Raw genomic sequence first — 25,874 nt, forward strand, 5'->3', positions numbered from 1 at the left:
TTTTACACAAACTAAAGATAATTCTTACTATATATCTAGGCGTCTGCTATATGTAAACACTTTATCATATACCGGTACATACCCTGTATACAGTACTTTTAAATTATTATTTGTATTTATTGTATTTTATTTATGTAATTCGCGTAATAAAACGACTAGCTTTACATGAGCACAGTCTCCGTGTCTAAACTATCACAAAAGAGCCAACAAAGTAGGCGATAAATAGCCAAAATAGCGAGCTGCTCGGCCGTCTGTTGGCGCGGTGTGAGGGTGATGGTGGCGCACCCAGGCGGAAACTCGCCCCGATCCCGCCAATTAGAGTTGTATACAAAATCTATTACTGGGCGGGGTCGAGCCCTCAGCCCACAGTGGCTAGAGCAGCCAGACCTGATTTACTGCCATTATATTGACTGACGCTGCACCCTTATGGCAGACATTTAGCACCCTTGAGCGTTGATGAAGTGTGATATTGTGTGACACTACAACCTTAAAGGTATAATAGGGCGCCGCGACCCTGGTATGGGCGGATTGTTCGGCTCTGATGTTACTCCGTCTAGCAACCTTACTGGCCACCTACAGGGGTAAACTACAGCTCATCAACACCAGACAAACATAAAAGCAAGAACACAAAATATAATCTAAAATTTAATGCTCATGAGTTGGAGAAATAAATCAATAACAAATTGTAAATATCATATGATTCATGAATGAGGAATAAATGTAAACCCAAGACTCATGAGCAGTCGACTAGTACAGTGTATAAAAGTGTCATGAATCCAAGGAATAACTTGACTAAGATTGTCATAAGCCTGAGTAATAAACCAGGCTGCTGTATATATGTGTCTTTCCACTACAAGTATCTGATGCTCTTCTTTGTCTTCCACAGAAAATGGACTACATTTATACAGTAAGTAAACACCTTTGTCTTCTGTTCGCTTTAAATCCTTCACTTACTTGTTGAGAGCCTCAGTGACGCCGTTACCACCTACTGTACAGTTCACAGGTAGGTAGAATAATGGACACTAGCTTTATGGTAAACAATATAATGTCTTGTCTATAATGATTAACTGCGTCAAGTCTGTCCAACTTCCACCCTTCTTGACGCGGCTGGTGGAGGTTTGTACACCGTGAGGATGTTAATTATTGAAATGCAGGTAAAAATAGCCAATGATTAATTCTTGGTTTCCATTTTTGTTAATAGTAATGATATTTTTAGTACAGTATTGTGATTATTATTATCAATCCTCGCACTAATGTGCTTTTTTCCCTCAAGATTTCTAGAGCCACAACCTGGCCACGGGGGGAGGGGGGGGGGAGGTCCAGAACGACCTGGCCACTGAGAATGAACATGATAGATAAGAAGGCGGGAGGTGTTGGGTCCAGTGTCACTGATGTAAGGGTAGACCACCACCACCACCACCACATACTATTACAGGACTAAAGAGAGACATGTTGGCCACGAACTTGTTTTATTAACGTCTGCCAAAGTTTTAACTCATTAGCTTTTAACATCCTTGTAGCGGCGTCGAGGAGGAATATGTAATCACTCATAGTGGAAACAAAATATATATATATAAAGTGAGTTTGTCGACTATGGACAATCATACAGGTCTTCCCATCCAATGGTCTTCACCCAGATAGCTACGAGCTGCCATTCCATCCATTGTCAAAAGTCGTGAAACTCTACGGCAATGCCAGCCATTGTTTCGCTCGTTTTCACTCGCTTTCTAGGCGATAAAAGAGCGATAACTCTAACAGTGTGTTACGCCATCACTTCATGGGCAGTAGGCAGCGTCAGTGTACACACAGTAATCTACTTACAAGTTTTCTAACTCACTAACTATGGGTCTTTATGCTTTTAAACAAAAACAAAACAAAAATGACATAAGAATAACAATATTATAATAATATTGATACTTAAACAAATATTAATACTGAAACAAAACAAATGAAGTTTCCACGATGACATACTTTCTAAATGGCGGATTACACAAGCCACCGCCTTCCTTTTCCCCACCAAACCCATAAATTAAATATGCACACTCACTAAGTTTTCAATTGTTCCTAAAGTAGAAAAATGAACTCATAAGCCACATAACAACCTGCACCACTACACACAGATTCACGTCTCTGTTGTTCTTGTCGCTGCTCCTGTAAAACCAATTTCTCAAGGTAGAAGATGACCCATGATAAATTCAAGACTATACATATGCCAACACACACACACACACACACGCACACACACACACACACACACACACAGTCAGATATATATGTAGATACTTACAAGGAGTCCCCCCCCCTCCCTTCCTCCCTAGTTTGTTTTCTATATGTAAAGATTAAAGTTCTTATTAGTATATACCTTATACCGTTGTCTTTCCCGGGTTGAGAACTTAAATCGTTTATAAATTGAAGTATCTTTTCATATACATTTTTCCTGGGAGGTGTTGGTTATAGTTAATATATATATAAACAGTATACAGGTCAGCTGAGGCGAGTCACACTGTACAATACATGATCCTCTTAATGTGATAAAGAACCAGAACACAACAATAGTAACAGGAAGTATGGTCTTAGCAGCGAAATTTATTAGTTTAAAATCATCAAACATCACAAAAGAGAAAAATGATTCAAAGCTCAAAAAAGTATCTTTACGATTTGGTGTGAGACAATATGACACAACGGACGAAGGATTATGACAACCCTACCGAGACAACAGGAGTCACAGTGTTCATTTTGACATTCATCGGACCCCTCCGTAAAGATACTTTTTGGAGCGAGTTTACGTTAAAAAAAAATTCTTACGGGGTCATAGTGTATATAAATCCTCTACTAGCTACCTCGCCTTTTACTATATTCCCCATTTCTGTCTTTTTGATGAGCTATACTTTACCTTTCTCCTTCACTCCCTTTGACCGATAACTTCTCAGGCAATATGACCTACTTGTGTTTTGAAAAATATCCAGGTTACTTGATGTGTCGTGGTCTAGCTGATGTTGTTAGTCTCGGCAATATTTACACAAACTTATACCCTTAACCTTCCAACGCCTCCTCTTCCCCCCTGAACTATACAGGTGAGATATATATTTTTTTATCTATCAAACTTGACCATTGTTACTCAGACAACGCCTCATCACGATTTTTTTTCCTCCCTGCTCTCGTATCAACAGTATTCTTGACACCCTCGCATGCACTGCTCACAATACTCAAAGGCCATTTTCTATGCTTGGGGTATAGACGTATAACGCTTCGGGTCCACATTCACCTCTTTAACATCATCTCCAACACACAGAGGCCCTGGCACCCACTCAACTGGACACCACACTATACATATATTACCATCTTAGTAGATTATTATGTTTACTACACTGTTAACACATCGTCATCACCACCACCACCAACAACAATTTTTCACACTGTTGAGACATCACAGTGTGTTTATTATAGTGATACTGTTGACATAATCCTTTGATAGTGACAGCAGGAGTGACAGTATACCATAACAGGGACAGTACCACAACAGGGTCAGTACATTATTACCTGGGTAGTGACAGTAGGACAGCAGTGAAAGTATAAGAGAAAGTACCAAAGTAGTGGCAATATTTAGTTTGTGACTTATAAAGGGTCAGTACAATAACGTATTAGGATAAAATAAGCCCCAAGTTAACATAACAAAATCACACACACACACACACACACACACACACACACACACACACACACACACACACACACTTCACAAAACTCCATTACTGTTTCTTCACTTTTAACCCTTTGATTCTGATGACTTAACCCCTTGAGGACTATTACTGAGCCCCTTGAGTATATGATGACTGAACCCCTTGAGGACTATTACTGAGTCCCTTGAGTATGATGACTTAACCCCTTGAGGACTATTACTGAGCCCCTTGAGTATATGATGACTGAACCCCTTGAGGACTATTACTGAGCCCCTTGAGTATGATGACTTAACCCCTTGAGGACTATTACTGAGCCCCTTGAGTATGATGACTTAACCTCTTGAGGACTATTACTGAGCCCCTTGAGTATGATGACTGAACCCCTTGAGGACTATTACTGAGCCCCTTGAGTATATGATGACTTAACCCCTCTAGGATTATTACAATGGTTCACAAACTAGGGGTAATTTGACCATGTTCAGTGTGGTAATTGGATACTGTGTCAACAAATAAGTAGACAGTGTACATTATTTATATATAGAGTACCCAAATATTGTGCAGCGGTTAACGGGACTTTTCACTTGAGTTTTCAATGACATACTTGTGTGAGTTCAGTTTCTCCTGCTTCCTCCACATGACAACATAGACGGGAACATGCTGTGTATGCGTCACCTGGTACTGCTGTGGCACTGTTCACCACCAGGCTCCTGCAAAGCAATCCCATCCTCTCACTGATTAATTAAATTGTTTTGTATTGTTTTAACTGTGGAATCAGAGCTGAGTAAACAATAAACTTGTTTTTGAACTGTAAATTTGCTATTGTCTATCATATGATCTTAGTTGATGATACAGGTGAGCCAGGTGATGTAGAGTCATTATGAAAGCAGCCAGGTGAAGACTGGGTCATGAATAAATACAGTTTGGGTGCCATTACTTTACAACTGCCACTGTAATCTAGGACTGTAGGCAGCTAGTAAAGCACTAACGCTGTGAGCAACCATTACTCTAACACCAGAGTTCACTGTACCCTCACCCTACTGTAACACGACTGTATCAATCATCCTACTGTAGTGACTCAGTGAGCGGCCAGCATGGGTCACTACATCATTCTACCCCACCATCCATACTGTAACACTTGGCTGTATCTGCCCAGCAACATGCCTCACTGTAACCATTCCTTTACTATACTCTGTTCCCCAACGAGCACAATTAACTCATTGTACCCACTACACCATAACACATCACTGTACCCTTCCTCCCTCCACCATAACATCTCACTGTACCCTTCCTCCCCTCCACCATAACACCTCACTGTATTCCTCCCCTTTCACTGTACCTCACTGTACCCCCCTCCACCATAACACATCACTGTACCCTTCCTCCCCTCCACCATAACACCTCACTGTACCCTTCCCCTCCACCATAACACATCACTGTACCCTTCCTCCCTCCACCATAACACCTCACTGTACCCTTCCTCCTCCACCATAACACATCACTGTACCCTTCCTCCCCTCCCAACAACACCTCACTGTACCCTTCCCCTCCACCATAACACATCACTGTACCCTTCCTCCCTCCCACCATAACATCACTGTACCCTTCTTCCTCCCACCATAACACATCACTGTACCCTTCCTCCCCTCCCACCATAACATCACTGTACTTCTTCCCTCACAACAACACCTCACTGTACCCTTCCCTCCCTCCACCATAACACATCACTGTACCCTTCCTCCTCTCCACCATAACACCTCACTGTACCCTTCCTCCCTCCACCATAACACATCACTGTACCCTTCCTCCCTCTCACTGTATCACTTCCTCCTCCTCCACCACACCTCACTGTACCCTTCCTCCCCTCCACCATAACACCTCACTGTACCTTTCTCCCTCCACCATAACACATCACTGTACCCTTCCTCCCCTCCCACCATAACACATCCTGTACCCTTCCTCCCCTCCACCACCTCCTGCTCCCACCATAACACTCACTGTACCCTTCCTCCCTCCACCACCAACACTACCCTTCCTCCCCTCCACCATAACACCTCACTGTACCCTTTCTCCTCCACCATAACACCTCACTGTACCTTTTCCTCCACCATAACACATCACACCCTTCTCCCCTCCACCATAACATCACTGTACCCCTCCCTCCCCTCCACCATAACACCTCACTGTACCCTTCCTCCCCTCCCCATTCACTGTACCTTCCTCCCCTCCACCATAACACATCACTGTACCCTTTCCCTCCACAACAACACCCTCACTGTACCCTTCCTCCCCTCCACCATAACACATCACTGTACCCTTCTTCCCCTCCACCATAACACCTCACTGTACCTTTCCTCCCCTCCACCATAACACATCACTGTATCCATCAGGTGGACGTATTAAGTGAAGGGAGGGGCCACTATCCGAGCTCAATAACTGGGTGTAGCGACTACTTTACCCGTACCCAGCAGGGCATCAACCATTAAACCAGTATTATAGCGGCCATTACCAGCCGTATGAGGGTGGTGGTGACGACGTCGACTCCTGCTGCGCCACCAGACGGCAACACACGGCCCAATATTTGTCATATCTATCATGTGTTTAGCCCATAGATGCCCCTCCGAGTATGGTCAAATCTGTTAACAATGGAAAACAACAACTGTGGCACTCGGTTGTCTGTGGTTCTCTCTGATTGTTTCCCTTCCCCACCCACCCCCCCCTGGCTGGCCTTCCTCACTCACCAATACCGAAACGTAAAAGACAATTTAGGAATTTATAGAAGACAATATATTTCATAGATTGGATGACAAGTAAAACAAATGGAAGCGACGAGGCTGAGGGGGAGAGGGAGGGAGGGAGGGAGGGAAAGTTGGTGGGTGTGTGTGTGTGTGGCGGCGTATGGCAACAACTTTCTCATCCCCCTCCCACTCCCCCCAACAACCAACCCCCCGATGCGCCTCACAATAAGTGATTTTCCGGGCGGTCGAACCGGACCCGCGCAAATCAAACAAATGAATAACGTTCCATTGTCAGCCATTTGCGCGCGCGGCGGTGGTGGATCTGTAATAGATATCCTCAGCTAGATCAGGTGATGAATTTGAAGAGCTGGAAGAATGATGGGCTTAGGTAGTGTGGTCGTTAGAGGTGACTGGCGCGTAGGTTGTCGAGAGGAGTTTGAGCCTTGGGGCAGCGAGGCGTGGTGTTATGATCGGTGGAGCGTGTGCGGGCTGTTGAGACACCACTATCTGTTATGGTGGGTGAGTGCCGCCCCCAGCACCAACACTCACCACATGTTAGTAGTCTTCATCACCGACTAACTTAAGAGTAGTTAATTAATAAAAGTACTGACGTGTTATTATTAGGTGATAGATAATGGCCCTCATTAATTTATATAATCTAAAGGTACTTATGAAAGTAAAGACGTGTAATTGTTAAAAATCGACAAATTAACTTTTTTTTAAACTTAAACGATAACACAGACGATTTTAAATATTAAAAAACGAAAGAAAATTATAGTGTTTTTTACATAACTAAACACACACACGTGACCACCCGCTGTCCAGGTAACACTCACTGGAGGGACAATAATTCATTAAGCGTTTATTTGTGCTATACTTGTTTTTGTAATGTTTATTAAGTAATAAAATAAGCCAAGTGCATATATCTGTAATTTGTATCGGGGCAAATTTGTCAGTAAAATACAAGACAAACACAACGACATATTTTAGGGTTGATAAACAATAGAGGAAGGCGGGGCGGGGCGGGACGGGGCAGTAATGAATGTGTGTACTGTCGCCATATTCCCCCTTTCATTCTCACTTCACTTAAATACAAATAACACACATTTATCTGTTGTATTATTTAACAGAACAATATTTACACATCATAAACTACTGCATGGGCGTTCAGTTCACTCTCTCCGCCTGATAATGAAAATAAACACGAAAGCTGCGTTACTGTAGACCAGGTACAGTTAAGTTGTCTCAGTCAGTCAGGACATAAATTCAACTTTTACCATCAGGCATCAAAGAGTAAACAAGAAACATACATAAAAAAGCTCCCTCACTCAGAAAGACAACCTCAAGTCAAGTCAGTAAAGGCAGACGAGCTGTACTGGAGAGAGGGGAGGAAGGAGAGACAATGAGCTACCTATAACGCAGCCAATAATGACGAGCAGTAAGAGAAAAAACAACACGACGCCGCTCTCTCAGTGAAGCTCCATGATTCAGTGGCAAACGACACGAGACGTAATGAATAAATTGGGGAACGTTTAATCAAGGCTAACAGAGGCAGGCAATGAAGTGTGCATAACTGGGACAAATGGATTGGCTGTGGTGGTGGGGGTAGTGGTGGTAGGATGGGGGTGGTAGTGGTGGTAGGTTGGGGGTGGTAGGTTGGGGGTAGTGGTGGTAGGTTGGGGGTGGGTAGGATGGGGTGGTAGGATGGGGGTAGTGGTGGTAGGATAGTGATGGGAGTAGTGGTGGTAGGATGGGGGTAGTGGTGTAGGGATGGGGAGTAGTGGTAGGTTGGGAGTAGTGAGTGTAGGTTGGGGGTAGTGGTGGTAGGTTGGGGTAGTGGTGGTAGGTTGGGGGTAGTGGTGGTAGGATGGGGGTAGTGGTGTGGATGGGGCAGTGGTGGTAGGTTGGGGTAGTGGTGTGGTTGGGGTAGTGGTGGTAGGTTGGGGTAGTGGTGTAGGTTGGGGTAGTGGTGTGGGTTGGGAGTAGTGGTATGTGGGTTGGTGGATGGGTGATGTGCTATCCTATCCTGTCCTGTCCTTAGTCTTGTGTGTCCCTTCACTTGTGTCCGTCTGTCTGTCTGTGTGTGTGTGTGTGGGGGGAGGCTATTCCTGTCTAACCACACCTGTGTCTGTCTACTTATCTGCCTGTCTGCATCTGTTTCATTCTCACTCTTTCTCTAATTTATTTCTCCCTCATTTCTTTTCTTAACCTATTTCTCCCTCCCTCCCTCACCTCACCTCTCTCTCTCTCTCTGTGTGTGTGTTTCAATGGTATCTCTCTCTCTCGCTCTCTCTGTTTCAATGGTATCGCTTACTTTCACGCCATCTCTCTCTCTCTCTGACGACATTATTCAGGTAATAATATAATGTACTTCTACCTATTTAAATATAGACAGAATCTACGACTCGCTGTCAGGACCTGCTAGTGTTACAGTACAGGTGAGGGAGGGGGGGGGACAGTGTAATGTTTGTTACAAAATCACTGTACCCGTATTAGTGTCTTCATATACTCTACCTGTATACCCTATTCCCTGCCCCAGTATCTGTATTTGTTATTTCCTTCTGTCTGTACCTGATACCACCTGTAGCTGCTTGTATCTGGTATATACCCGTTGTGTGTGTGTGATGGTACTCCGTTGACCAGCCAGGGGGAACACGCGATTACACGCTCCCTCTCACAAACACACACTCCCTCCCTCCCTCCCTCCCTCCCTCTCTCCCTCCCTCTCTCCCTCCCTCCTCACTCCCCTTATTTCCTTCTTCTCACTCTCCTTGTCTTCCTTCTCTCTCTCTCTCTCTCTCTCTCTCTCACTTGACAGTACTAGACTGGCCAAGGAAACACATGATTATACACCTTTTCTCACACAATCATTCTCTCCCTCTCCCTCTCCCAGTTGCTCTTTCTAACAATTCTCTTCACACACACACACACACACACACACACACACACACACACACACACACACACACACACACACACACACACACACACAGAGTCCTTACGGTGTTTACAGCCAACCCTTTGTGTCAGACATGATCATGACCTAAAGTCTCCGTCCTCCAGAGAGAGAGAGAGAGAGAGAGAGAGAGAGAGAGCTGCCAGATGTCGCCAGGCTAAGGGTGGACCAGCCTCGCCAAGCTAAGCCAACCCGTCCACAAAACTCCCCGGAAGACGAGGGAAGCTGAACAATACACCAGTAACATATCAACAGATTTTCGGTAATCCAGAGCCAATCTCTCAATGGATGGTAATTGATCATCGACAAACATATTTTATGGCTCATTAGCCCCGTAGCCATTGGCAGGAGGAGGGTGGGGGTAGAGTGGAAGAGGAGGTAGGGAGGGTTGGGGGAGTAAAAACTAACCCCCCCTCCCCCCTCCTCCCTAACCCATATGGGGTCCCTCAGCTTGTTCCATTAATGGCCTGCAATCACGTTTCACTTACACAATAATTTTTTTTCACCAAATTTACCAAAGTGGAACATCCAGCCACGCTATTCTCCTCCATAAGAGTGGAATGAATATAACGCCAGTAGGGTTTATCTTTTTTGTTTTTGTAGATGTGGCCTGACGCGAGAGAGAGAGAGAGAGAGAGAGAGAGAATAATGGTAATACTTGCGTCGATATTTTCTCCCATCTGCGCGTAGCGATCGCCGTTTGTTTATCCGCCATTAGCGCGCGATGACACGAATTGGCGCGCTTTTCACAGCCTGGCCACGGTCGCCCATTTACATATATTTAGCATCGCGTTTATTCCCGACACAGGACGGTTACCGCACAGAAAAAGAGAAGGGTGGGAAAGAAATGGTCGTGTTTCTGTGAAAGGATTACGGGGAATCTGTTGTGGTTTTAGGATGGCAGGCTGTAGGGTGTGGGCTGTAAATGTCTCCGCTATACAAGTTTCCTCCTGTGATCTTTCCTTCCCCTAGCAGTTTCCTCCTGATTTTTCTTCCCCTATGAGTTTCATCCTGTGATCTTTCCTTCCCCCTAAAACCTAAAAATTCCATCCTGGTTTTTTCCTCATATAAGAGTTCCATTCTGTGATATTTTTTTCCTTTCCCCCTTTTTTCCCAAACATTTCCTCGATCACTATTCTTAAATTATTCACCCGGTTTCCCCCTCCATCCTGTTAGTGGTTATAGTGAGCAGCTTGATCTACATACAGTGCATATCTCAACACCATTCCTGCCCGTCTTCCAGTTTAAGGAGACGACAAAAAACACACACAGGAATTATATTCTTACCGCCTTTGTGTGCCTATTGAGTGGGGGTCAGATACACACGTGATCTTCAGCTATTGGACGGAAAACAAATTATATGGTATGACTATGAGGACTCATTTCGTGTTTACACCCCTTCCCTCCCCCTCCCCCTCGGCTACCATCTACACTGTGAGTTCCTAGCGAGCGTAAGGCAGCGACGGTGTCCTTCAGGAGACAAAAAGAACATCATCACTACCTTCAGATTCTCCTACCCTTCCCAGCTTATTTTATCTAAAGGGGTAGGTTAAGTTAGGTTAAGTTAGGTTAGATGTAGTTAGGTTACGTATAGGTTGGGATAGGTAAGGTTAGGTTATGATAGATCAGGTGAGGTCAGGTCTTACATTAGATTACGCTAGCTTAAGTTTGCCTTAGGTTGGTTAGGTTAGGTTAGGTTGGGATAGTGTAAGATACATTGGGATAGGCTAGGTTAGGTTAGTTTATGACAGGTCAGGCCAGGTCAGGTTATAAACTAGATTACGTTAGCTTAAGTTCCCCTTAGGTTAGATTAGGTTAGGTCAGGTTAGGTTTTAAATTAGATTACGCTAGTTTCCCTTAGGGTGGTTAATCTTCATGTGAAATAAGCTTCAGGTGATCTCAAATACATATTAAACTTGTACGATCCTTTGAGAATCCAGATTAAAGACAGCCACTTACTGAGGACAATGAACACCTCAAAGTAAACTATGTTAGAGTCTTGCTATATTTTTGACGCCATTTTTATCCATCATCAAGTAACGAGAACATTTTCACCCCAAGAACCATTAAGACTCCAGACAGCCACTAACTGAGGCTTACAAGAGGGTTTAGTTAGGGTAGAGTTTCACGCCAATATCGACGCCATAATTAAACATCACATCACTTTAGTTATTTGAGGACGATGGTTTAAGTTATAACCCTTTAAGGACGATGGTTTAAGTTATAACCCTTTGAGGACGATGGTTTAAGCTATAACCCTTTGAGGACGATGGTTTAAGTTTTCACCCTCTAAGGACGATGGTTTAAGTTTTAACCCTTTGAGGACGATGGTTTAAGTTATAACCCTTTGAGGACGATGGTTTAAGTTTTAACCCTTTGAGGACGATGGTTTAAGTTTTCACCCTTTGAGGACGATGGTTTAAGTTATAACCCCGTGACAAAAACATATAAGGGAGGCAAGGGAAAGACAAGAGACATAAGGAATTGATGAGAGATAGAGAGGAAAAGGTGGGGAGGGATAGAGAGGAAAAGATGAGAGACAGCGTGAACCAGTGACTCTTAGGACAGGAGGTGAGAGCTGTATCTATTAGGCCACGGCACCTTGTATACACCTTAACATGGATCATTTATCAGGACCCTCACACCGGTGACAGTGGCCAAAGGAACAGTGGGACTCTTACTGTGGTGGAGAGCAACACGTTAATTCCTGCCCTACAGCGACACGTGTAGTAATTCACTCAGCACGTGCACTGGGTGACACGTGCCGAGTGATTCATGTGGGCGGGAGCTGGTGGTGGGTGACACGTGTATGGGTAGTGGCACGTGCTGAGGACGTCTTGTGGATGGGGGCTGGTGGTGGGTGACACGTGTGGGGTAGTGGCACGTGTTTAGGACGTCTTGTGGGCGGGAGTTGGTGGTGGGCGACACGTGTATGGGTATGGCACGTGCTGAGGACGTCTTGTGGATGGGGGCTGGTGGTGGGTGACACGTGTATGGGTAGTGGCACGTGCTGAGGACGTCTTGTGGATGGGGGCTGGTGGTGGGTGACACGTATGGGTAGTGGCACGTTTAGGACGTCTTGTGGGCGGAGTTGGTGGTGGGCGACATGTATGGGTAACGGCACGTGCTGAGGACGTCTTGTGATGGGGGGCTGGTGGTGGGTGACACGTGGCGGGTAGTGGCACGTGCTGAGGACGTCTTGTGGGCGGGGGCTGGTGATGGTGACACGTGTATGGGTAGTGGCACGTGCTTAGGACGTCTTGTGGCGGGGGCTGGTGATGGGTGACACGTGTATGGGTAGTGGCACGCTGAGGACGTCTTGTGGATGGGGGCTGGTGGTGGGTGACACGTGTATGGGTAGTGGTACGCTGAGGACGTCTTGTGGGCGGGGGGTGGTGGGTGACACGTGTATGGGTAGTGGCACGTGCTGAGGACGTCTTGTGGGCGGGGGCTGGTGGTGGGTGACACGTGTATGGGTAGTGGCACGTGCTGAGGACGTCTTTGGGCGGGGGCTGGTGGGTGACACGTGTATGGGTAGTGGCACGTGTTTAGGATTTGAGCCTATTCCTTATTCCTTCTGGATCGCGGTTATAAGGGGCTTCAATCCTAATAGCCACCAATCCTAATGGTTAGGTTAGGTTAGGACCCAAATGACGTCTAGCAACCAGTCTCAGAATGTCTTATCACTTTACATCAACCAAATAATACTGACAGTCCACCAAACACCAGTCAGATCCGACGGAGCAGCAAGACCAGTTACAAGTGTATCTATCTAGGTACTGTTGAATTGGTAACCAGTTATCATAATAGTAAAACCTTCAAGTAATAATACATAAAAATACATAAATATGTACCCCAATGAACACAACCTTTGGTATTATCCAGTCAGTGTTTTGAAACTGCTCTCTGCAAGCTGACCAACTGAATAATTTACGCTGATATAATGCGACCGTTCACGCGTACAGTCCATTTCCGCTAGGTGGTCAGTCTGTAAATTCATCCACAGGTGTGTAATCAATAAATTACCTGGTCAAACAACCTGTAAACTCCATCCACAGGTAGAGATAACATTTTACCTGATCAATTAACCTGTAAACTAACCCAGAGGAGTGTAATTAAGCGGCGTTACCTGACCATTTAACCTGTAAACTCATTCTCATGTATATAAACAATTTATATTACCGGCTCAATTAGTCACGCTACGTTACGCTATTCAGTCACGTGTCAACTCTCATCTTGAGTACGATGGCTTATCCCCTGAGTACATGGTCATCTTACTCAAGGGAACAGGTGAGCGTATTACGCCTTTGTACTGAAGAGATGAAATCATTGTACTCAAGAGATTAACATCAACTCAAGGGGTTAACTTCACACTCAAATGGTTAACATCACACACATGGGGTTAACATCACACTAAAGGGGTTAACATAACACTCAAGGGGTTAACATCACACTAAAGGGGTTAACATCACACTAAAGGGGTTAACATCACACTCAGGGGGTTAACATCACACTCAGGGGGTTAACATCACACTAAAGGGGTTAACATAATACTCAAGGGGTTAACATCACACTCAAGAGGTTAACATCACACTCAGGGGGTTAACATCACACTAAAGGGGTTAACATCACACACATGGGGTAAACATCACACTAAAGGGGTTAACATAACACTTAAGGGGTTAACATCACACTAAAGGGGTTAACATAACACTCAAGGGGTTAACATAACACTCAAGGGGTTAACATCACACTCAAGAGTTTAACATCACTCTCAATTGGTTAACATCACTCTCAAGGGGTTAACATCACTCTCAAGGGGTTAACATCACTCTCAAGGGGTTAACATCATTCTCAGGGGGTTAACATCACTCTCAATTGGTTAACATCACTCTCAAGGGGTTAACATCACTCTCAAGGGGTTAACATCACTCTCAAGAGGTTAACATCACTCTCAAGGGGTTAACATCACTCTCAATTGGTTAACATCACTCTCAAGGGGTTAACATCACTCTCAAGGGGTTAACATCACTCTCAAGGGGTTAACATCACTCTCAATTGGTTAACATCACTCTCAATTGGTTAACATCACTCTCAAGGGGTTAACATCACTCTCAAGGGGTTAACATCACTCCCAAGGGGTTAACATCACTCTCAAGAGGTTAACATCACTCTCAAGGGGTTAACATCACTCTCAAGGGGTTAACATCACTCTCAAGGGGTTAACATCACTCCCAAGGGGTTAACATCACTCTCAAGGGGTTAACATCACTCTCAAGGGGTTAACATCACTCTCAAGGGGTTAACCGGTAAATGCTCTTTGATTAAGTTCAGTCAAGCGTCCAGTTTTATCACTCGTGTGGCTTTATGACTCAGCCGCTGTAACGTCAGGTAATGAAGCTACACCAATCAATCAATCAATCGGCCAGGTGAACTCTAATCAACCAATCAATCAATTCGCCAGGTAAACTCTAATCAATAAAGCAATCGATCAATTCGCCAGGTGAACTCTAACCAATCAGTGTGTCGGGTAAAGTTAGATCAATGAAGTAATTAAATCTCAGCACAAAGTTGAATCGATCGGCCATTACACCACACGAAGTCCGATCAATAATAATAATAATAATAATAATAATAATAATAATAATAATAATAATAATAATAATAATAAATATCAGTAGAATAATAACAATCATACAACATAACAACTTACTAAATAAAAATAAAATACGGTTAATAATAATAAAAATAATAATAATAATAATAATAATAAATTTTCATACGTCAATACTCCCTTACCAACCCAGTCAGTAATAAACAAATCAACATTAAAACCAACGTCCACAATGTTTACAATAACACCCGAACACTGAGAGCAGATCAGCTGTTGGAGGGAGGAACGTGAACCACAACCAACGTCAGATTAAAACCTACCTTAAAAAATACGAGAAATAAATAAAATAAACGTAATTGGTTTAATTAATGTTAGAATAAATATCACTGGTTTAAAAAGTGTAAAGGGAGAGCCGAGGCGTTCTCTAAGTGGTGTTTGTTTACGTCAAGAAAACGTTCTCTAGGGGTTACTATCTTGTTTGTTTACGTCACGACACCATTTTCCAGGAGTCACTGTTCTGTTTACGTCACGAAAAACGTTCTATACGGGTTACTATCCTGTTTACGTCACGAAAAACGTTCTATACGGGTTACTATCCTGTTTACGTCACGAAAAACGTTCTCTAGGAGTTTCCAATATGTTTACATGTTACAAAAAAACCCCAAAACAGATTGATTGTTTACACTAGAATGGCAGCTTCATTGTGTTATGTTGTACGCCCTAACGTTGGTATGTGTCACCTGTGAGTTGTTACCTGTAGGTGTTCGTCTGCTGCTTCTGAGAGGAGTTAATAAGAGAACAATTTCACAGTGAATGAAGAGACTTTTAAAATTCAAAACTCTCACACACACACACACACACACTCAGCCAAACACTCACACACACACTCAGCCAAACACTCAAAACAAACTCACACACTCAAATTCACTTAAACACACACGATCTCTCACTCATTCATAAATTCAAATGCACTCACTCACTCACTCATCCGTCCAAACACACTCCAACGCACCATCAGTAAATATAGTAGTTTTAAGAGTGAGGGAAATAATAAAAAAAAAAAGAGTTTATCGCATAAATTCATTCTAGCTGATGACGCCACGCATTGAAAATATTTACCATGATGTAATTATATGAAATTATAACATGAAATTTTACAATGTTTTTATTTGGGGGACGGACATTTATATTATAAATCTTGCTAACTATGACCATATTTCCTTCCCTTACCGAGAGTATCCTGTAGAATTTGTTCACTTAATCCATGATGAAGCCTATCTTAGCGACATTTTATTTAGGGCTATTAGGTTGGGGCCTATTAAGACTGGGGCCTATTAGGTTTAAGACTGGGCCTATTAGGTTGGGGCCTATTAAGACTGGGGCCTATTAAGACTGGGGCCTATTATGACTGGGGCCTATTAAGACTGGGGCCTATTAAGACTGGGGCCTATTAAGACTGGGGCCTATTAAGACTGGGGCCTATTAAGACTGGGGCCTATTAAGACTGGGGCCTATTAAAACTGGGGCCTATTAAGACTAAGATGCCCATTAAAACTGGGACCCATCATGACTGGGACCCATCATGACTGGGACCCATCATAACTGGGACCCATCATGACTGGGACCCATCATGACTGGGACCCATCATGACTGGGACCCATCATGACTGGGACCCATCATGACTGGGACCCATCATGACTGGGACCCATCATGACTGGGACCCATCATGACTGGTACCCATCATGACTGGGACCCATCATAACTGGGACCCATCATGACTGGGACCCATCATGACTGGTACCCATCATGACTGGGACCCATCATGACTGGGACCCATCATGACTGGGACCCATCATGACTGGTACCCATCATGACTGGGACCCATCATGACTGGGACCCATCATGACTGGGACCCATCATGACTGGGACCCATCATGACTGGGACCCATCATGACTGGGACCCATCATGACTGGGACCCATCATGACTGGGACCCATCATGACTGGGACCCATCATGACTGGGACCCATCTGACTGGGACCCATCTGACTTACTGCTCACTCAAGTATCTCATTGAATTCTAAACCCAGCTGGTGAATGGTTACCGCTCACTCGTTCATACGGCAACTGGTTATTTGGATCACCTGAAGATTAGGCAACCCACCCTAACCTAACCTAACCTAACCTAACCTAACGCTAACTTACCCTAACCTAACCTAACCTCACACTAGTCTAACCTAATCCTTACCCCAACAGTAACCTAACTTAACCTAACCCTAAAGCTAACTTAACCTAACTAACCCTACCGCTAAACTAACATAGCTTACCCAAAAGCTAACCTAAGCTAACTAACCCTAACGCAAACGTAACCTAACTTACTCTAACACTACTCTAACCTAACCTAACACTAGTCTAACCTAACCTAACTTACCCTAACACTACTCTAACCTAACCTAACTTACCCTAACACTAGTCGAACCTAACCTAACACTAGTCTAACCTAACCTAACTTACCCTAATACTACTCTAACCTAACCTAACTTACCCTAACACTACTCTAACCTAACTTAACCTAACCTAACACTACTCTAACCTAACCTAACTTACCCTAACACTAGTCTAACCTAACCTAACTTACCCTAACACTACTCTAACCTAACCTAACTTACCCTAACACTACTCTAACCTAACTTAACCTAACACTACTCTAACCTAACCTAACTTACCCTAACACTAGTCTAACCTAACTTAACTTACCCTAACGCTAGTCTAACCTAACCTAACTTACCCTAACACTACTCTAACCTAACCTAACACTACTCTAACCAAACCTAACTTACCCTAACACTAGTCTAACCTAACGCTAGTCTAATCTTATCTAACTTACCCTAACATTACTCTAACCTAACTTAACCTAATGCTAATCTACCCTAACTTAATCAAACTTACCCTAACCTAACCTAACCCCCCAGGTAACATTAGTAGTATTTAATCAAGGGATGAAATATGCTAGGGTGCCTGATACTCACGTGATTCGTTATCATTTTTACTCATTAGTTCATGGAATTAAATAAACAGAGGGGAACACAGCCACTGCTCATGATTATTAATTAAAACACTGTAGCATTATCTAAACAAACCTGCTTACTTAAATATAATACAACAACAACAGTAACATACATAATATATTTCACTGATAACGAAAATGGTTAGTTATTATGGCAACTGGTCAAATAGGCCCCAGTCCCTACAGGACCCAATTCTAATAGCGACCAAAGTCCTAATAACCTGATTCCTAATAGCCCTAATTCCAAAACCTAACCTAACCATTAGTATGGGGATCCCTCGTATAGGTTAGGTTAGGTTAGGTGGGGTCCATTTGATCTTCAACCATGCAGTTATATGATGGTTGAGCGGACAGTGCCACACCCGGCCACGCCTGGTTACACCCCACACGACCCGCCACGGAAGGCTACACGTCATCCACTTCATCCACACTGCTTGTATTTGTTTTTGTAATTCTGCTGTACTGCTGGCGTGTATGACAACATTACAGCCTATACGCAGCAAGTATAAGTTCTGTCCCGTTAACCCTAAGTGCTGTATTTGTATGACTTAGAATACAGCATATACTCAGCTTGTAACCTCTGTCGCGGTAATCCCAGAGCGGTATTTCTGTAAGTCGACGCTGTACCGGTGTGTATGATCACATTACAGCCTACACGCAAGGGAAGTGAGTTATTTCTGTTCCTGTAACCCAAGTGCTACAGAAACATTTTGTAACTGTACTGTACTAGTTAAGACCACAACATTACAACATACAGTGGCTCGTCTCTGTAACCCTGCGTCCGTCCATACCTTACAAGCCAAGTAAACCACGTACAAGAATATAAAACCTACATAATAAACCACAAAAGAATAGTTTTAAGGAACACACCATCAAAAGGATATCTTTATAATTTTGTGTGAGACAATATGACACAACGGACGAAGGATTATGACAACCCTACCGAGACAACAGGAGTCTCAGTGTTCGTTTTGACATTTATCGTTCCCCTCCGTTAAGATACTTTTTTGACTGCACTGAGGAAAAAGAGTAGGAACCTGAGCACAGCTAAAGCCAATAATTTCCGAAACAATGTGATGTCTACTGAAGTACTTTCGTGTGAATAAAGAAAAAGGATGTTTGGTTTTACTTAAAGGACAACATGAGGAAAATAAATTATCTAAACGACATCCATTGACATCAAGACATATTACTAAAAATTTTGCTCGCACAAAAAATCATAAAACGCAAATCCACTTTCTCAAAATTCAATTATAAACTTTAAAAAAAAATATCCTGACTTTACAATTCACATCCGAGACTGTGCGAGTGTGTGTGTGTGTGTGTGTGTGTGAACGGAGGACAAAGTTAGGTAATGTGGTCTGTAAATGTTTACTCCTTTTTAAAATATTATATTTCTAAATACGTTATTAATTAATTGGGAACACCTGAAGATTACCCCCCACCCCTAAGCTTCCTGTATTTAAGGAAGAATCATAAGGCGGGGGTCAATCAGTGTTTCAAACTATATTAAGCAGCATACTGTACCTATTACCTCTATTTACACGCTAATTAATATAATGTTTGGTGATTTTTAATTTGTTTCGGGTAACTAACATTACGTTATGCATTTTTATTTATTTAGAAGACAAATTAAGTACTTTTATTTATAGGTGCGTCAACTCGCAGTGTGGTAATTTAAAGAAGTGTACAGTATATACGGTAATGTTTTAACGTACTGTACAGTGTTTACTTTTAAGTCAACACGTCTCTTCTACACATCTGACTCCACATTAAGAAGTACTGTTGTTGTGTTGCAGGCATGGGTCAACACAACCTGCTGGGAAAGACCAGGCGGCCCCGCACGGCCTTCACGTCGCAGCAGCTGCTGGAGCTGGAGAAGCACTTCAGGGAGAACAAGTACCTCTCCAGGCCCAAGCGCTTCGAGGTGGCCACCAGCCTCATGCTCACAGAGACTCAGGTCACTACTATACTCCTTTAATGACCACTCACTACCACCTAAGTTGTGTGTCCCAGCAGCTATAACTTGAGGATCACTGCTCAATAATAACCCTCGCAGCTGAAGATCTACATAAAAGATATCACCAACAAGTCACTACACTCACCAGACACATATAATTTATTGTAAAATTAAAATAATCCCTAATGCAAGAACTCACAAACATTCTGCAAACACTGTCATAATCAACATACTATACATGTTTTGGTGTACAGTAATGCATCTATCATTTTCACTTAATAATTTCAATTCATACATTCTGTTATTATAGTTATGTACAGTACTGGTGCTGCTTCTTATCATACAATGATAATTTGTATTGTATTTTTTGCATTCCTTTCAAACATTTTTCTGCTGTAGTCCAAAAAGGTTAGAATTAAGTACAAATACATACATTTGATTTTTATTTACTACTGTAACTGATGTATTCTGCTTAGGTCCTCCTCTACCATAAGGCCCCAAATATCTATGGTCCTCCTCTACGCAGGCTAAATATCTGTTCCTCCCCTACCATAGGCTCAAATATCTATAGTGCCTCCCCCTACCTAGGAGGCCCCCAAATATCTATGGTCATCTCACCTCTTCTGCAGACCCCCAAATATCTAGATCCTCCCTACCACATAAAGGCTCCAAGTATCAACGGTCCTCCCCTACCATGGGCTCAAATATCTGTAGTCCTCCCCTACCATAGGGCTCCAGAAATGTCTATGGCCTCCCCCTACCCTTAAGGCTCCAAATATCTATAGTCCTCCCCCTACCACCAAGGCCCCCCAAATATCTATGGTCCTCCCCTACCACCAAGGCCCCCAAATATCTGCTGGATATCCTCTGCCATAAGGCCCCCAAATATCTATGGTCCTCCCCTACCTGGGCTCCCAAATGTCTGCAATTCCTCCTCTACCACCAAGGCTCCAAATATCTATGGTCTCCCCTACCACAGGCTAAATATCTTAATTCACTCCCCCTACTGCCAAAATTTAAATATCTATAGTCTCCCCTACCGCAAAACCAAAAATATCTATGGTCCTCCCCTACCATAAGGCCTCAAATATCTATGGTCCTCCCCTACAACAAGGCCCCAAATATCTATGGTCCTCCCCTACCATAAGGCCCCAAATATCTATGGTCCTCCCCTACCACAAGGCCCCAAATATCTACCAGCCTCACCCCTGTCGCCTCACACATCCCAGCATGATCCATCCATTACCTGTTTGTTATTCTTTCCCTCAATATTTATTGACTTTCTGCAGCTAAAATCACACCAGGAGAATTCTTAAGTTAAATGTCAATAAAATAACCAGGAGAAACTATTTAATTCCTGGTATTGTGAGTCTGGCCTACAGAGAGCCATCTTTTAGAGGGGTGAGGAGCCACAGTTAGATAAGATACTAACAGGAATTGTTATTTATTTTTGTTCAAGAATAGTCCAGTCCAAAAATGTTACAAATCGTATTCCATTTAATCTGATTAAAATTCAATTTTCCATCAAGATTTTCTAAGTAGATTTTTCATGTGGATAGATGATAAATTATTCCTTATTTATTTCTTCATTTATTAACAGGAGTTAGTACATAAGTACTTTGAGAACGATTAAAGTTTTCAATAAAGAAGTAAAAATTTATGATAATACAGGTGTGAATTTCTAACCCTATTCTCAAGTAGTAGTGAACCTTGTGCACCACAGTAGAGTTCTGACGGGATTGTGATCAGTATCACAGTCTACTAGTCGAAACAACCACAGAAAATCCAACCTAACTTTCCTAACGCAATTAATATACATTCTAAGATTACTAGGTTAGGTTAGGTTAGATTTGATCGGTTCGTTGGTCTGTTAAAAAGATGATGAACTTTATGGGTAGTGGAACATTTCTTGCAGGACGTTTGTAGAAACACGCTAAATAATGCCTTAAATTCGTCAGTGATATTGACTTTCATTTTTAACGATCCCACGAGTTTCAGTTTGTCCACGTTACGTTTACAGGTATGTCATAATGTGGTGTCGTACCCTGACCTGACCTAACTTGGCTTATCCCTCTCACTCTACAGGTAAAGATATGGTTCCAGAACCGACGGATGAAGTGGAAACGGAGTAAGAAGGCGGTGTCGGAGAACCGGAAGGAACAGCGACAAAAGGAAGGGAAGGAAAACTCCGGCAGTAAGGAAGAGCGAGGGAAGGACTCCAGCTCAACAGGGTCAGGGGCCACGGTGACGCAGGAGGAGCCCCTCGCCAATCAAGAGTCAGACGACGAGATCGACGTGCAGGAAGACACTGTGGGGGGCGAGGAGGGTACTGAGGCGAGGAGCGAAGAGCCGCTGTCCTCACCCAGTCCCACACAGCTGTCGCAGCCTGCCGAGTCCTCTACAGCCCCCTCACCGGACCCTCGCCGCTACGACCCCCTCTACGACAGTATCCATGCCCACGCTGCAGCCATGTCCAACCTCCACGTTCCTACCCCAGTGGTCACTTCGTCAGGAGGGTCGTCAGTGTTCTCGGGGCAATACCAACACATGCCCCTCTCCGCTGCCCTCCTCACTAAACTCCCTCCTGACGCAGAGCATCTCTACAGACCCTACGTCTCGTGAGACTACTTGCGATAGTCTCCTGATTCTCCTACAGTACCATCAGCGCCTCCTCCGCTATAACCAAGCCACTCGTGAACATTACCAAGGACTTAGAAGGGGCACTGTAACTACTACCCATAAGTGACACTACCAAAATATAAATGGGTCGTTTAAATCTTTATTGTTAAGTGAGCAGAGGAAGTATTGTGTGAGGCGTTACAAGTGTGTCGTGAGCAATTGAAACTCTTTAACTTTAGTGTATATAAGGAAAAATATACTAATGCTGGACACGTGATCTTACGAGCATACTAAAGCCTCAGTTATAAACTTAAGCATAACGCAGACTCTTGGTTATATGTTTCAGAAAATCCTTGGATGACGCCAGGGTGTGTGTGGCACTCCCATAACCCTGGGCCAAGGTTCCCCTACCGAGTGAGGAGTGATGTGTTAGTGTGTGTGTGTATGGTGCCGTGATGGTGACCAGGTCATCAAGTTTCCTAAAACTTTCGTGTCTATTGTCTTGTCAATTCTTCATCGTGATACACGTTAGTTATGACTATATGTAGTTATAGCAACACTGCTTCAGCATATTTACATCATGACCCCACTAAACATTTAGCAGTAGTTCTCGGAGACTTGCACTAGTCAAGGATGCACTGGTCTGTTTCCCGTCATCAGAAACAATCATTAATCATCAAACAGCTTCTTCACCGCTTATTTCAGGTTGTATTTCCTTATTTCCTCACCTGTAATTGTTGATCATCTCACAAACTAAAAATCTTTTCTCATAGATGTCTAGTTTCTCAAGAGCAAAAATGATCTTGCTTAACTCTAGTTAAGTCTCATTCTACTTTTCATAATTTTTTAAGTTAATTTATTGGGAGGTTGAGTTGGGTGCGTGTCCCCGGCGACTGAGGGTCGGGGGCGGCAGCCAGTGAGCGTCTTCTGTATTATAAACCACCACTAGACTAGAGTTAAGGCTCCACCACTATTTTGATACAGTGATATAAGTCACCACTACCACGTGTTGATGATGCTACTCTATAGTACTGTACTATTGTCCCACACATGTTTGCTGCCGCCGAGCGTCCACCTGGGCAGTCCATGACACAACTGTAACTTAGATGTTGTTACTTAGGCAAAGCAATTTCTTCTTTACCCTCATCCTCTAATATTAATAAACATAAAAAAAACGAGTTGTATCGAGATGTATTCTTGTCCTTGGCTGAGATATTATTACACGGTTACTGTACATATAATGAAAAGTATAAATCTGTCGTGTGGTACTTTGTGCAAGTGATGGATCTGTAATAAACTTGACCTACAACCGAGGATTCTCCCCTGAAAGACATCACTAACAAGCTCTGTGTCTCACCATCTGAGCCTAATGTATATTTATAAACATATAATCTAACTTCCAAATTTCAGTAATTTTGTTCAGCTGTTGCCGATTCTACAACACAGTGAAGCTCCTTTACACTCCCTGGTACTATACGGTGTAGTGTAGTTGGGTGAGAAATATATTGTGTGTGTGACGTGGGTGTTCCCAGTGACCTTCGGCTCGTTCCTGTGATATGGCGTCTGAGTATCAAGTGTTTTTCTTATCTGTCCCACGTATTTGCAGTTCACAATGTAAACAAGTACTTCTTTGTCCGCGACAGGCACATTACCAGGCATAGCGAGTGCTGCTGAGGCGTGACGCTGGGGTGTGTGAGGAGGCGGGGATAAACCACATATTTATAACTCAGGCCATTCTTGTGGATCACGTTAAATAACAAATCATTTTACGGCATTTGAGGGAAAACTAGCAATGAATAGTGGGGGAGTCAAGTGTTGCCTCAAGTTGTGGTTTAATACTGATGTGCTCTTGATTCTGGCCACCCTACAACAGCAGCGAGGAGGAAGACCTTACCAGAGTATAAAGGAGAGAGAGAGAGAGATACTGCTCTTGATAACATAGCTAGTACACAAGCTACAATGTTCTTGACAACAAAACTAGTACACGATACACAGTGTGGACGCGACTAGGAACAGGTGTGAGGAGCAATCGTGAGTATTAATAAAAAAAAGTCGAAAAGCTGAAACATAAAATTATCGACTAGACTTTTGTAATAATAAACTGAAACAAGTGAATACTGTTGACATAAATAAGAGAGACGTGGCTGAAATAGTGTACCGTCATAATGTATTGGTAGGGAATGATACAACAATGACGAAATGTAAAATGAAGACTTGCAAGATGAAGAAAAAATGACAAAAGAAGAGAGTAATTTAAAGTCGACTTGAAAATGAACAGTAAGGGATAACAGCTAAAGAACAAAGGCTGAATAGATGAATTAACAGGTAAACTAGAAAGGTGGTCATCAAACAGTGAACAACATTCCTACTGTAACATAATGAAGAAATGGATACAGGATATATAAACACAACTGCCTGGATAAGGAACACAACAAGTCTCATCTTTCGGCCATGTACAGTAGGAGTAAGATCCATTCATGAATGTTGGAAATATTATTGACGACGACGAGCTAAGAAGACAGTGGACAAAAGTTTGACTCACTAGCACCATAACTACTGTACACTACCCCTTGAGTACGATGACGAGTATGACTTTAACCTTGAGTACGATGAGGATTATGACTTCAACCCTTGAGTACGATGATTTAACCCCTTGATAACTATGACAACCCCTTGAGTACGATGATTTAACCCCTTGATAACCATGACAACCCCTTGAGTACGATGATTTAACCCCTTGATGACTATGACAACCCCTTGAGTACGATGATTTAACCCCTTGATGACTATGACAACCCCTTGAGTACGATGATTTAACCCCATGATGACTTTGATTTAACCCCTTGATAACTATGACTTAACCCCTTGTGCTACTGTGTGTGTGTGGGGGGGGGGTCAAGTGTGTGTGGGTCAAGTGTTGTCAGAGAGAGAGGAGTGACGGATGTCTGAGTACCGTAGGTCAGAGGTCAACTCCCTTACCATACATAAATGAAAGGGAAGATATAGTGATTTTAATGAAAACTGATCCACACTTTAGCTAAGTTATTGTTCTATCAGTGTAAAATGCATCATGTAAACTAATTAACTAGTCTTAGTACATGACCTTCCTTGACCTAAAGCCCTGACATATGACCTTCCTTGACCTAAAGCCCTGACATATGACCTTCCTTAACCTAAAGCCCTGACATATGACCTTCCTTGACCTAAAGCCCTGACATATGACCTTCCTTGACCTAAAGCCCTG

The 25,874-nt window shown here is 43.1% G+C and overlaps 1 protein-coding gene across 1 annotated transcript; it reads left to right on the forward strand.

Annotated features, from left to right (window-relative positions):
- Positions 1-870: 870 nt before the first annotated feature.
- LOC121863722 (motor neuron and pancreas homeobox protein 1-like) lies at positions 871-23,808 on the forward strand. The gene is made up of 3 exons (XM_042362469.1): positions 871-907; positions 19,851-20,011; positions 22,097-23,808. Exons 2-3 carry the CDS (start codon positions 19,853-19,855, stop codon positions 22,631-22,633), a joined length of 696 nt encoding a protein of 231 aa, XP_042218403.1. The 5' UTR covers positions 871-907; positions 19,851-19,852; the 3' UTR covers positions 22,634-23,808.
- Positions 23,809-25,874: the final 2,066 nt, after the last annotated feature.

This window comes from Homarus americanus, unplaced genomic scaffold, assembly GCF_018991925.1.
Source record: "Homarus americanus isolate GMGI-L3 unplaced genomic scaffold, GMGI_Hamer_2.0 scaffold40248, whole genome shotgun sequence".
Lineage (NCBI taxonomy): Eukaryota > Metazoa > Arthropoda > Malacostraca > Decapoda > Nephropidae > Homarus > Homarus americanus.

Coding starts and splice junctions, on each gene's coding strand:
- LOC121863722 (XM_042362469.1), top strand. CDS start 19,853: ATGGGTCAACACAACCTGCTGGGAAAGACCAGGCGGCCCCGCACGGCC. Junction 20,012..22,096: donor TCATGCTCACAGAGACTCAG/GTCACTACTATA, acceptor CTCACTCTACAG/GTAAAGATATGGTTCCAGAA.